The sequence below is a fragment of the Lolium rigidum genome, chromosome 4 (assembly GCF_022539505.1).
Source record: "Lolium rigidum isolate FL_2022 chromosome 4, APGP_CSIRO_Lrig_0.1, whole genome shotgun sequence".
In the NCBI taxonomy this organism is placed as follows: Eukaryota; Viridiplantae; Streptophyta; class Magnoliopsida; order Poales; family Poaceae; genus Lolium; species Lolium rigidum.
In genome coordinates this window covers 115,665,234-115,679,242 of record NC_061511.1, presented here as the reverse complement: position 1 = coordinate 115,679,242, position 14,009 = coordinate 115,665,234, and the positions used below count along the sequence as shown (strand labels likewise).

At 44.2% G+C, this 14,009-nt stretch overlaps 2 protein-coding genes and 1 long non-coding RNA gene across 6 annotated transcripts; all 3 read left to right on the top strand.

The window, feature by feature from the left end:
* Nucleotides 1-2,156: 2,156 nt before the first annotated feature.
* LOC124705667 (trafficking protein particle complex subunit 2-like) lies at nt 2,157-4,037 on the top strand. 2 transcript variants are annotated; one of them, XM_047237368.1, is made up of 5 exons: nt 2,157-2,259; nt 2,754-2,839; nt 3,001-3,062; nt 3,441-3,526; nt 3,945-4,037. In XM_047237368.1, the coding sequence occupies exons 1-5, from the start codon at nt 2,179-2,181 to the stop codon at nt 4,035-4,037; spliced, it is 408 nt and encodes a 135-aa protein (XP_047093324.1). In that variant the 5' UTR covers nt 2,157-2,178. The 2 variants fall into 2 exon arrangements, with proteins under 2 accessions (XP_047093324.1, XP_047093325.1); XM_047237369.1 differs by lacking the exon at nt 3,001-3,062 and having other exon boundaries at nt 3,448-3,526.
* Nucleotides 4,038-6,126: 2,089 nt separating this feature from the next.
* On the top strand, nt 6,127-6,717 carry LOC124706632 (putative glycine-rich cell wall structural protein 1). The gene has a single exon (XM_047238313.1). It carries the CDS (start codon nt 6,127-6,129, stop codon nt 6,715-6,717), a length of 591 nt encoding a protein of 196 aa, XP_047094269.1.
* Nucleotides 6,718-9,734: 3,017 nt separating this feature from the next.
* Nucleotides 9,735-13,012, top strand: LOC124650600. 3 transcript variants are annotated; one of them, XR_006987064.1, is made up of 5 exons: nt 9,735-10,054; nt 10,280-10,684; nt 11,236-11,314; nt 11,421-12,513; nt 12,646-13,012. It is a non-coding gene; the product is annotated as an uncharacterized LOC124650600 (long non-coding RNA). The 3 variants fall into 3 exon arrangements; XR_006987065.1 differs by having other exon boundaries at nt 9,739-10,684; nt 11,236-11,319; XR_006987063.1 differs by having other exon boundaries at nt 9,740-10,684.
* Nucleotides 13,013-14,009: the final 997 nt, after the last annotated feature.

The following is a 14,009-nucleotide window of genomic DNA, read 5'->3' as shown; positions in this document are numbered from 1 at the left end:
TTTCTGTTTAAAATAGTGCAAAAACATAAAACATAATCACCATTCTATATTGCACTGAAATAGACAGAAAAGGTCATGAAACAAAAAGACTGCTGCCCATTAGTTTTCAGTCTAGCAATAAAAAACTCAACATAACTCTATGGGAAAAGAAAGCCTGGTCCAAAGCCCAGCCACAGATTTAGCCCAAAAAGGCACCGAGGCCCGTCACCATACCCAAGTTGATCCTGGTCGTTGGATCAAATGGACGGTCGGGATTCATTCCAGACGGAACAAAAACCGAGCCCGGTCAAACCCCAGCCTCATAATTCCTCCTCCTGCCTCCCGAGTCCCGATTTACACGCTCCCACGAGAGAGACAAAATCGTCGACGAAGCCCCGCCCTCCCCTTGCTTCTTGCCGATGCGTTGGCCACGCTCGCCGGAGAAGCGTGCGCTGGACTTGGTCCCGCGCGCTCCTCCGTCGAGCGTAGCTGCCGATGCCGGCGTGGTGGAGTGGTGCTGCTCGGTGGGGAGTGGGGGCGCACGCCGGCATGGGCGAACGCAGGGGATGGGCCGGGGGGCCATGGCCCACCCAGAAATCTGAGAAAGATGCTCCTTGCGCCCTCCACCCCGAAATCGCGGCTGGCCCGGCTCAGCCCTCCCCCGGCTCGGCCCTCCACCCCCAACTCGCCGGCAGCAGCTCCTCTCTGTCTCTCCCAGCCGATGGCCTCCTCTCCTCTAATCTCGACAGATACGGCGCTCGGCCCTCCCCTGCCTCGGCCCTCGGCCTCCAACTCGCCGGCAGCAGCTCCTCTCCGTCTCCCCCGGCCGCTGGCCTTCTCTGCTCTAATCTCGTCAGATACGGCGCTCGGCCGGCCACCAGTCGCCGCCGCAGGACAGCAACACTCCGCTCATCACTGTCATCTTATCTTGCAAGTATGTATGGTTTCCTTGGGATCCAGTTTCATGACCGATAACCGATTGGTCTTGCTAGGTGAATTACACAGCTAGCAACGATGTCATTTTCGGTCAAGTTGCATCTTTATTTTCGGATGCCGTCTGCATCCGCTTTGTTGCTACACCAGAGCTGCACTGCATATGGGTATGACTGAAGCAATGAGCAGTTTGTTCCTCTGCTGGGACCTGGTTTATATCTCTGTCCATGGACTGTCTCTGGCCATTATTTGTATTATGTTAAAATGACATTAGCATATTTCTGTCACAATTGGGGGAGTGGGGTGGGATTTTTTTTTTGGAGGTGTGCCCCCCCTCATTCTTTCCCTGTGTCCGCTACTGCAAGCCGGTGACCCGGCGGCCGTTTGGGAAACGACGGCGAGGCGCGGTCGGCACGGAGGCCCTCACGCCTTCGTCCATGAGCACGGCCCCGCCGCCTTCATCATCCGCCGAAAGGGGCTTTCCTCCTCTTTTTGTACGTGCAGGGCCAGCCGGCCAGGGGTCAGGGACCAGAATCAGGCAGTTGCTTTGAGCCTCCGATCAAGGCTCCAAGTTGAGGGGAACGTGGTGGACCACTTCACCTTATATTTCTCTCAGTTTGCTATCTGAGATCAATTACAACATTGTTCTGTTATATTCTACCATGCAAATACAAATTGCTCATATTTAGTAACAGAAGTATGGAACTAGATAAATCTATGGATGTGAACCTTTGGGATATAGTGTTTGCACACACGCTGCAGTCCCTATCATCTGCGAACATTGGAGTTATTTGACTAAAGTATGATTTTTAACACAAAAGAGCCTGTTTCTGAACACAAGTTTACAGAGTTTTTAATACAAAGACAGCTTGAATAAGAACAGCAATAAAGCCCTAACAAAAATGCGTTTGCAATTAGCCAACAGAAATTTCATCATATAAGGTTGCAGTTAAAGTAATTCTGAGCAACAGAAGCCATGCACAATAATTACTGATAAGACTAACAGTGTGCAGAAGGATATGCCCATAATGTGGAAAACATTGTTGGTCTATCTGGCTTGGGCAGATATTGATGAATTGTTCATACTTAGTTCTGCATGCATAATATTATTGTTGGGGAACTACTGTAGTCATGCATTAAGTTTTGCTGATGATTAGTTTGTATGTTCAACAGCATCCCCTCCAACTATCTAACTTAGTTAATATCGTTTTGTTTGCAACATCTTGAAGATTGTTGTGAGAGTGAAACTAGTCAGTGTTAGTGGAAATGGCAAGTACAGCATGCTTCGTGATTGTAAGTAAGAATGACATCCCAATCTACGAGGCGGAAGTTGGATCCACACCCAGAGTATGTGGCTTGCACTTCTTTTCGTCTTTATCTAATTATAATTAGCTGTAGTTGTAGTATTTCCTTCTTACAACAATATGAATCATTTTACTCGTTATTACGTAATGTAGCAAAAATATCTTTCAGATATAAAAAATGTAAATAGCTAATGGATGAAGATAAATCATGTTGGATAATGCACTTTGCTTATCTCATACATATAAGAGATAACAATTATGAGATAACAATTATGGAGTTCTTGAATTGTTTTTTATAGTTAAAACAGTGTTTTAGGTTTGTGTCTTTGCCTCTTTATATCCATGGTTTTTTTCTCTTCCTCTATGATTGATGCGCCTTCTGGTGAAATTTCCTAATTTTATTATTCACAACAGATTTATATGCAACTATATGTTGGATATGTCTTGGCATGTGGTCTGTTTTCTGCAGTGGTGTAGGCGTACTGAATTGTTACTAATTTTCTTGTCTAATCTTCTGGTGTTTATTTTCCCTGTCAGAAAGAAGAGCTAGCTTATCACCATCAGTTCATCCTACATGCTGCGCTATATGTTGTTCAGGACCTAGCATGCACCACAAATGCAATGTGAGGATCTGTTGGCTAAACTATTTTCTGTAGGATACAATGCTGTTGTGATTTTTCTGTAGGATGCATGGGAAAATACCACAGCCAAAAATATTCTTATCATATAACTTATCTATTGTTTACCTCAATTAACCCTTTCTATGTTTTTGTTGTTTTCTCAGGTTCCTGAGATCAGTTGATAGATATAATGACCTTGTGGTCTCTGTTTATGTAACTGCCGGTCATATCCTTTAAAGCAGCTATCTCATTGTTTTTTTTTTGACAGTATCATTGTTTTCATATACTCCCTCCTTGCCAAAATGTAGTAGTGCGTATAAGAATTTTTGAAAGTCAAACGATGTAAGATTTGACTAAGTATGTAGGAAAAAATATCAACATCTAGAATACCAATTCAATACCATTAGATTCCTCACGATGTATATGTTCATATGGTATACATTTGGTATAGTAGATGTAGATATTTTTATCAAAAACTTGGTCAAAGTTGACATCATTTGATTTTTTTAAAATCTTACATGTACTACATTATGGCAAAGAGGGAGTATCATTTAAAATCTCATCCTTGCAATACTATTGATTTCCCTAACTGGAAGTATGGCACATACTAGATTCATGTTGCTTCACGATTCACGTAGCGAGGATGGAATAAAAGGCTTTTTTCAAGAGGTTCATGAACTTTACATCAAGGTAAGATGATGCCCATTTACAACCTGGAGAACCCTCTAGCTTGATGTTCAATCAAGTGTACAATCAAACATCAATTCTCGAATCATGTATATCAAATAGTGAAGCCTCTTAGTCTCCATTTTTTTTGGTGAACACAAGCTTTATCACCAGTTCACTATGTTTTGCTGTTCTTTTATGAGTATGCTCTATCTGTGTCAAGGTGTTGTGGAACCTGTCCTCTACCTTGTAAATAGGCAACTGATGAGTGCACGATTTGGATCTAAATACTGATTAGGGTTGCTTGCTGATGCGGAATCATGGGCACTTTCCATAATAAATCACGACAAGTGTCTGCAACTTGGTTATAGAAAGAAGATACATGTGCCAATTAGTCTTGATATAATAATCAACTGTATCTTACAAATGTTGTGTTGTGCAGATATTCCTCAACCCCCTCTACTTGCCTGGCTCTCGCATCGCGTCCTCTCATTTCGATACCAAGGTCAGGGCTCTTGCAACGAAGTATCTGTAGCGTGCTCTGCTCGGTCATGTAGCTTCAACATCATGCTGCAGAATCAGGACGGCAAAAACACCCGCACTTGGGTTCAGCCTGTTTCGTTTCCTGTCTGTCACACATATGCTATGCAGGTGGCATAAGTTAGAGCATACCCATTTTTCGCTCGCTTGGACTACTATGTCTGCCTGTAATGCCACTGGATCATGTGTTACTCCTAGCTGTGTGTCCGAAAGTGGAGGTATTCGACTTAAATGGACCGTGCTGTCCTGTACTAGAACTGCAAATCTGTGCACGGGATGTTACTTCCGAAGGTAGTTCCCTCCTGTGACCCTTAGGCAAACATTACTTGTCGACATCATGCAACATCGCAAAACTAACATACAATCATAGTGCAAAGCTATAATTATCTTAATTCATAATAATACTACTAGGGTTTCTCCATCTACCCCAAGAACGGGGTGGACTACTCACACATGGAGACAATCAAGAACACCATCATAATCTTGCGAATGGAATAGGAATAACGGTGTGAATTCAAGTACAAACCTACACTGCTAATGGAGATTACAATCTAATGAGATGGAGGTAATGGAGATGATGATTTCGTTGTTGACATGGGCCAAGCGGGGATGCCACAACCATCCCACATCCACCATTCCGAAAATACGACATCTCACTTGTAGTGGTTTTCCTTGAAAGTCCACCACAACCATCCCACGTCCCGATGGAGCCCATTTGAGCCCGCCGCGAGCCCATTGGGCCGAGGTGCCAAGGCTAGCAACCGTCGTTGGCCACCGCGGCCGAGTTGCGCCGCCGCGAGATGTCACCATCTCCAGCCACACCCGACCTAGTCAGTTCATGACCGCCCGAGGAGCACCACCAACATGGAGGGGAAGGGCCCTGACCCTCCCTCCATAACACGGGGAAGGAAGAACCGCCGCCAACGGCATCGCGAGGGCTTTGCTCATCGACGCGCGGGAAGGGTGAGAGGAGGCGAGAGGGGGTGAGAGGTTTTTTTTGATGTGTTCTTTCCTCCACAGTAATCAAGGATCACTATAGACTACTCTAAAGTTTAGCTTTTTTAGAGCAACCACGTATTTCATTAATCAAAAATTAAGTTACATAAAGCAACACATGTGGAAACTAAAAGACAAACATGGGTAACATGATTATCCTAAATTTGCAGATAAAATCTTAAAAAAATGAGAAATACAAAACAACCTATTGCCAGTGGCTGCCATGCAAATTCATCGCCGTCGAGACGAACACCGGAAGAGACGCCGAGCCTCCACCATTACAAGATCAAAAAAATCACTTTCTCTAATGAGGCTTTGTGAGTCGATGAACATATTAGAGATGTAATATTCCTCGCTAATATAAACACAAAACCAGTGAACTGTTCCATCCAAACAAACACACATTTAACAACCTGCTGCAAGCAGTAAGGCACATGTCGTTGTGGCATATTGACAGGACACGTCCCGTGCTGTCTTGGACTAAGATCCGCCACCTCCCATCGACGAAGTCAGAGAAAAACGACATATCTACCACCTCCGGACCAACATCTTCTCTTGAGAAGAACCACCTTGCACCAGCCGCCTGCTCGTCGTCGCGGGTAACAATGGTAGTTCACTGAACTTACCGGCAATTGCAAATTAACAAACTTAAACTGTTTATAACCTTTACGAAAGATTAATAAGCCAGTTGATCATGTTTCAAAAAAAAAAATCAGCCAGTTGATCAACTCCCAAGTCATCTCCCGGAGTCGTCGACTGGAGCACTCCCATCTCTTGAATGAATTAAAGAAATATTCCGAATCTTTTACGCACGATTTATCAACCAGTTGATCACGTGAGGAACTCCGAAGTCGTCGACTGGTGCAGCCCCGTCTCTCAAATTAAATAAAAAAACCAGAATCTTTCGATCTACGCGCTCTATTATAGACGCACTACTACTAGCAATATCAGAGTCCACGGTTCGGTCCATAGATCTCACCTAAGCACCTCCATAACAGATGATACTAAGAGAGCACCACCGTACCGCATGCTGCTATAAATAGCAATGCGATCATTTCGTTTAGCACCATCCCCACCACTGATTCACAATGGCTTGCACTAAGCTTGTCTCCCTCAGCTTGATTTTCCTCTTCAGCATTGGATTAGCAAGCGCTGCCAGGGTAGTAAGATACTCTAGTTCTCAGGGAACCGGCTCCGGAGCGGGAGAGGGTGGTGGGGCCGTGAATGGAGGCGGTGGAGGAGCCGGGAGTGGTCAGGGAGCTGCCCAGAGTGGAAGTGGTGGAGTCAGTGCAAGTGCTTCCGGCGGCGGTGGCGGCGGTGGTTATTCACAGGATGGAGGTACTGGGTTTGGGCGTGGGGGCGGAACTGGCTCAAGCTCTGGCCAAATGAGCCAATCTTATGGTGGTTATGGCGGAAGTTCAGATGCTGGTGGTCAGGGTGGCGGCGGCGGCGGTGGCAGCAGCGGTGGAGAAGATGACGATTGCCCTGCTGATGACTCGGCTGGTTATGGGACGGGTGATGGCACCGGATCTGGCTCAAGCGAAGCAGATAACAGTGGTGGCACGTCATACTCAAACGCAAATGCTTCAGGTAACGGTGGTGGCTCGGGCGGCGGTAAAAATGGTGGAACCGGTGGTGGTGCAGGAAATGGCAACGGTTACGGCAATGCAAATCCTTAAATTCTCACCATGCTATCAAACTAGAGCAAGCCCAAACCATCTTTCACCTTTGTCTCTCGTGATATGTTTCCTGTTTCTTCTGTACGCTACCATGTATTATGATTTGGGAGCAACAAATAAAGGGCTTCGTTGTATCAGATGATGTGCTCGCACCAGTACCGAACCGATTATCGCATCCGGTCTAGTACACACAGGCTAGACTTGGTTCTGTCTTACGGTACTGCAAGCCAATATAGATGTTATTATACGGTCCATAATTCTAGTCTAGTCGTAGATTTCAACATATCTATGCACACAAAATATATGTGTCTAGATATTTCTAAATCAGCGACAAGAATTAGGAAACAGAGGAAGTAACACGCGTGATTATCACAACCGGTTATAAAACTGGCTCGAATAGTTCAGCCGAGAGTCAGTTTCACGGAAATAACCGACTAGGATAATACGTCTTGCGCACGTACAATCAGTTTTGAGCATAAACCGACTCGAATGCGTGGTATCCGAGTCGAATGTCTCACACACCTTTGTCTCATGAGTTTCATGTTTCTTGTGTATTCTTCCATATATTACTGTTGTGAAATAAAGGGCTTCATTAGGGCATGTACAGTCGGGCGCTTAGGTAGGGGCGCCAGGAATTAAATCCTGGCAGTTTTGCCCAATTCCCGGTTGTTTTCCTTGCGTCGATGCATAGTTAAAAGGTTGGCGCTAGCGAAATCAGTATAAAATTTAGCAACCAAGCGTCCGACGCTTACCAACATGTAGTAACTGACGAATTAAGCGTCCATCAAGGAGGCTAGGGCTGTACATGCCCTTATATTATCGGATGTACCCGCGTAGAGTAATGTGGAAACTACGACAGGAGACCAATCCATCACCGGTCCATCAGCATTAGATAACGCACAGTGCTTAACTGCTTATCCTAGCAAAGCAACTGCCCCGCCGAACCCCTGCCGTAGACCGGCCCACTCCAGGTGAGCTCCCCTAGCCGTGTTTTTCTTCTCCCGTCACGGTTAGGGTTTGATCAGTCTTTTTGGAGAAGAAAACACTGCAGGAAACGCATAAGGTGCAGCCGCCGGCACAGCTAGGGCACACCCCCATTGGCACCTTGGATTCTCGGCACAGACAGTTTGGCCGTCGGCACAGTCTGGCCATTGGCCTAGGCCTTCGACATAGGATTTTTTTTCAAATTTACAATTTTTTTAATTTTTTTAATTGTTTGACTCGTTAACCTCTCACAAGGGATTTTTTCTGGTACACTTAATCTTAGATCACAATGTACTCGTGGTCAAACTTCCCTGTCAGTCATCCATCCTCACACCTGCTCTAGCCCAAGCACGCTTAATTTCTAAGTTCCTTGCGGATGAGTTTCCGTGAAACAAATGACACCTTGTTATAATACTACCATATCAATCCTATTAACCCCTATGACTTGATGTCGCACCTCTTTATTTTTTGAATTCCAAACAATTACTTATGTAAACAACAATTAATAAATAATGTTAATATTGAATTCAAACAACAATAAAATGATTTTGTGTTTTTATTTAATATGGAATAATTAATATCTTTAAATCCGTACATAATTTGACAAACAATATGTGTAAATCGATCAGAAAATAAGAGGAATCCAAATATAACATCCATATCATATTCTGAACCTAAAAATAATTTTTCCAAAAAATCATGAGCAATAGATCATGTACCTGTAGTTAAATCTGACAACTTCATACCGATTTGGCAGGAATTTGTCTTTTTCACGAGGGGTGGATGGAAATGTTTAAGATACACCGGATGGGAAATTGTGCATGCAAGGTGGTCTATTATTTTTGGAAAATAGGATGGTACCATGGTGAAACTTTTATTTGGTTGTTGCTTCACAAAATACCCCGTGTTTGAGACTCGGAAAATGGAAAATAGCTTTTTGGTGCGACGAAAAGGAAAGCATCGTCCTGCAACATTTTTCGCCATCCCAAGATGCACATGTGTTCACAATATGAGTACATTATCACAAACCATGCCACTATTCTAGTAATAACATTGGTCGTTCAGCCTGAAAGCCATCAAACATCGAACATGATAACTCATTTCTGAGATTTTTCCAAGATAGATCTTATTTTTCTGCAAATTTTGATATATTACATGTAATTTTATGAATCATAATGATTTAGTTATGATTTTTCTAAGATTAATGTGGCAAAATGGAAAATTTGTTGTGGGCACATGCCTGAAATAGAAAAAAGGAGCTGCGAGGGAGAGGCTGTGCCGACGGCCAAAACTGTGCCAATGGCAGTCCTCTGCCGCCGGTTTTCCTTTACCAACGATTGCCTGCTGGTCTGACCGGAAAAGAGTATGTGCCGACAACCCCGACATTTAGCCGTTGGCACAGAGGATGGCCGTTGGCGCCTTATGTGTTTCCTATAGTGAAAGTCACAACCGTCTAATCAAATATACCCTATATAAAAGGTAATCAGTTTACCCGTCCCAGATTAGTTTGGGTACTGTAGATGGCCAATTTTTCATGGTTTTAGTACATCCGTTGAGCGACACGTAACCTCATATTTATATCTTGGTAAGTTTGACCCGTCTTTTTATTTCTTCTCCTTTTTATTTGGGTGAGATGACCCTATATAAAAGGTAATCAGTTTACCCGTCCCAGATTAGTTTGGGTACTGTAGATGGCCAATTTTTCATGGTTTTAGTACATCCGTTGAGCGACACGTAACCTCATATTTATATCTTGGTAAGTTTGACCCGTCTTTTTATTTCTTCTCCTTTTTATTTGGGTGAGATGGGTTACCGGCAACCGGTTGGTCTTTTATTTCCTTCCTACTCTCCCGGTGATCACGATAGAAATTAACGGGGTGGTTTCTTCTGAGCACTTCTACCGTGTCTCTTATCAGGAAATATCTAATTGTAGACCCCACCTCCACCGCTTTGACGGTTTGACCAAACAATCCACGAGGGCCCCAAGATCCGGGTCGGCCGAGTTCTTGCCGCACTAAACGCGCACGCCTCTCATGCTCCACCGCTCAGCGCTCTGTTGCCGCTGTGGATCCCGGGATCCCTTCCGTCGGCGCACGAGGTGGCGCGGCTCACCGCCCACATATTGCCGGCGCATCGAGCTGATGGAGCGAGTGCCTCCGCCCAGAGGACCGCCATGGCCGGAGCGTCGACCCGGAGGCTCTCAGATGGAGCTGCTGGCACCTATGAAATCCGAGGAGAGTGCAAGCGGCGGACTCCCCTGACTCCTCCCACCATGCCCCATTTTCGGCCTACCTCTCCCCATCGCCGGCGGCCAAGGTGGCCCGAGGTGAGAGGAAGGAGTTTCTGCCTCCAGGTGGGTTGCTCCCTCAGCTGTCTTGCCATCTATCAAGGTTATCCTCTCCGTGATGACGCGAAGGAGGAACATGGGCTCTACTCTTCTTCCGAGGCGGCTGCCGGGGCGGCCGCTTTGACGACGTCCCCGTCGTCGTACAGGATCATTATCTTTTTTAGCACCATCCGTGTTTTCCTTGCATGATTTCTTTCGTCCTTTAATTGTATTTCCTTACTCCTTTTTCAGGTCTTTCTATGACTGCGTTACCGGAGGCCGGCGAGATAGGCCACCTTCTGCATCGCCTCCTTTGGTCCCGCATCGGTGTTGTGTTGCTCCGAATATTACTTCTGCATCGGCTTCTGTCGGTGGTGGATCCGAGAATGGCGTGGATCTTTTCATGGATGATTTTGCGGAGCTGCCGTCGTCATCGGGATACCTCTGGAGCGGAGGAGCTCTCTAGAGCCAAGGGGTGGGAGGTGGGAGAAGATGGAGCCGAGGGGCGGGAGAACATGGTGTCCATGCCGCTGGGCCGCCGGGGGAGTCGACATGGATGATGGGAGGTGGAAGTGCGGATGGGGGAATTTGGGGAGAAGAAGACACAGATGGCATCGAGGCAGGATGTGTGCCGCTGCTCAAATCGGCTGCCTCCAGGTATTTTTCTAGATGCCTTTCCTTTCCTATGCCCACAAATCATGCACAAATCATGGATTGGCTTGACCGTGGGCCTCCAACCTTCATCCTCTAGCTCCTACATCTCTGGTGGAACCGGAGCTCGCGGGCGGCGGAACCCCTGCGTATAGAGACGGTCCAACTGAGCCATTCACCCCTCACAGCCCCAGGACAAGGCGACACCCTTCCTGCTTTGCTACTTCGCGACCTCTCTCAAATTTTATTCATCATAAATATATCCTCTTTTGTAGAGCAACCATCTCCAGATGTAAATGAGCACCACTAGCTAATCCTGATTTTATATGTAGATGAATTTGCGTTGGAAATGTCAGTACTTAACGGTGTTGCCATACTAGCCTTGCAAACATCAGTTTCCGCTGTCGCCCAGGCCGTTTCCCCTGTATCCGCTATCCTTAATCCCTGTTGTTTCTTTTCTTTTGTTGCTTCTTAGTATTGTCTTTTTTGAACAGCATGAATTGGTCACCAGAGAGGAGCAGACTATTATGTGGTTAACGGGGCGTGCGGATTTGTAGGTCCAATGAGAGTAAGGAGGGCATGCGCGACCCATTTGGCAGCCAGGCCGACTAGCAGGAACCGCCGTCCACGAGAATGGTGAGGTGGTTGTCCGTGATGCTGTGCTGCTGCGAGTTAGCTGAACGGTTCAGTTTATTTTGCTGGTGAGGAACCCATCTGACTGATCTACCTATGAAATTTGCAGATACTGATTTTGGAACATGTGTCTGTGGATGATCCAACAATTCAGGCTGATTTGATATCTTGCAATGCTATTGTTGATCAGGGATATCCAGGTTCTTCTAGAAATGCTAATTTGGTTTTGAATCATCTGTCCTCAACTCCTAATGCACTATGAAGATCTTTGCATGAACTGATCATATCTGTCCTCAGCTCCTAATGCACTATGAAATGCTACTTAGGTTAGCTAAATAATTACTCCCCTTCAGTAGTTTTGGAAAACAGAATGATTTTCGATAGAAGTAAACAGGTTGGTTGTTGGACATACAACTGAAGACCACGCTAATATTTATGCAGATATTTCCTGTTTCACAGATTTCTGTTCACTTTATTTTAGGTTGTGTTTATATGAAAGGAAACTCAGTTCTGTTTAATGTGGATGTGAGATGTTCTTAGCTATAGTGTAATATAAAAAGTAGCTCAGCTACGCTACATCAACTGTTTATTTGGTGAACATGTTTACCGATAACCACTAAAATTTTCTTCCATATGTATCTATACTTTTATCGTATTTTCTATTTGCACAATGATTTTTTGGGTTGTTAGTGCAAATGAGGTCAACTATCTTTTGCTTGCTGCAAACCTTTCCTACGGGAATCTTAGCTGAGGAATCATTTAGTTGACAGTGTTGTGAATCTGTTTAGTTGATAGCCTAAGGTACTACTTGGCCAGAGAAGAAAAATTCCCATCTTATTGAATGACTCCCCAGCTATATGAATCATTTTTGCCAGTACGTAGACTATTTTGTAAAATTCAAGTAGTCAGTTATCTCAAGATTAATATTCTATTGCTTCCTGCATTTTTTTTCTTAGGGTAGATAGATATATTCTTTGCATAGAATCTCCAATTTACGTTCATATGGATCAAAGCAATAATACTTTTGCCAAAAAAATATAATACTTACATTTTGGAAAAAGTTGTTTGTTACTTCGATTTCTCACAGGATTCCTTCACAAAACATATCTAGCAATTCTGGTCACCCAAGGATGTCAGCTCCATGTCTGGAAAAAAGAGAAGGCAAAAACACCTACTACTACACCAACCAAGAAGCATATCAGGTAAGAGGCTCTTCCCACGCAAATAATGTTTTCACCACTTCCAAGTAAACACCAGATTTAGATAAAAATTAACCAGCTCCAATGCAATTGCCAAAATTAATGTTAATTTGCCCTCTTTTTTTCTTTTAACAGCAGGAGCCAAGATCCGCCCACAGAGATGGAGAAACTTAGCTTAAGAATCTAAGACAAAATGGGAGTGGAGCTGCTGAAACAAAGATTGAGCACACTGTTGCAAATCAGATACCTGCACACTGGTGCCAACCAGTTATGTATATATCACGGACCTGCTTATCGTTCTAGCCAGCAAGTACTTTTGACGTATTGTAATACTAGATAGGAGCTGCTGAAACAAAGATTGAGCACACTGTTGCCAATCAGATATCTGCACACTGGTGCCAACCAGTTATGTATATATCACGGACCTGCTTATCGTTCTAGCCAGCAAGTATTTCTGACGTATTGTAATACTAGATACGACTTAAACATCTATGCCTAATTATCTCAGTTGTACTGTCCTATTCACGCAGAGTGCTCCGTAGCAAAATGAACCACCACTTCAAGATGCAGCAAGCAAGAACCTTACGCATGACCCAGAACTGAACACCTCCCGGCCAACTATATATATAACCATCTTACCCGTGCTCCCCTACTTCTATGCAGTTTTGCGTGCTAAAATTTAGCAGCATTTTGCTTCTCAGCTACTGTGCTTATCAAGGCCGCACGCTGTAATGATACCAACGAATATATTGAGCAAACTTACTCGATCAGTACCAACATACCTCCACGTACATAGATATGAAAAAGGCAATCATTAGGTTTAGACAACGTATGTATGCTGGCAGTACGGCTATTGGTTCAGAAACTCAGACTGATCGTAGTCTCGACATGATAAATAATCTGTCCTACCACATGCCCCAAGTTCAGATGCACAACTCTGCGCACTATCAAAAGCACACTCCAAAATAGTTGTGATTAACATTCATCCCCAAAAAATTAGCACCACGGGCGCGGCGTGCCGCCGCGCCTATGCTTCCTAGTTAAAATCCAAGGCCAGACAATGTTTCAGCTTATTAGAGACTGACAGATGGACCCCATTGTCCGTGTTTAATCATTGCGTTTGGCATTGTGGACACAAAGATGGGCCGGCCTAGTTTCTTTACTGCTCAGCCCGCTTAGTCCTGGATAGTTTTGTTTTTAGGAAATCCTTCTACCGTTTTAAACCATATGTGAATTTAAAATTTAAATAAATCAAAATATGTAAAATGAAATGGAATGAAACCAACTAAAGTAGTTTCTAAATTTTAACACCATTCATATGACACCGCTCTTGTATTTTTCCGATTTTTTTGATTTATTGGTTAATAAATCTTGTTCTATGTGTAGTTAATTTCGAAAATTTGATATTAAATCCTAGGAAATTCCTTTTTCTGTGAAACAAAGTTTGTTAGTTTTATTTTGACAATACCTATCCATGATAAGAACTTTTACATGCTATT

What these genes read in the sequence shown, in the direction of transcription:
- LOC124705667 (XM_047237368.1), top strand. Translation starts at nt 2,179, where the DNA reads ATGGCAAGTACAGCATGCTTCGTGATTGTAAGTAAGAATGACATCCCA. An exon ending in TGTTTATGTAACTGCCGGTC is followed by an intron (nt 3,063 to 3,440) that starts ATATCCTTTAAA and finishes GAAGTATGGCAC; the next exon opens with ATACTAGATTCATGTTGCTT. An exon ending in TTCATGAACTTTACATCAAG is followed by an intron (nt 3,527 to 3,944) that starts GTAAGATGATGC and finishes TGTGTTGTGCAG; the next exon opens with ATATTCCTCAACCCCCTCTA.
- LOC124706632 (XM_047238313.1), top strand. Translation starts at nt 6,127, where the DNA reads ATGGCTTGCACTAAGCTTGTCTCCCTCAGCTTGATTTTCCTCTTCAGC.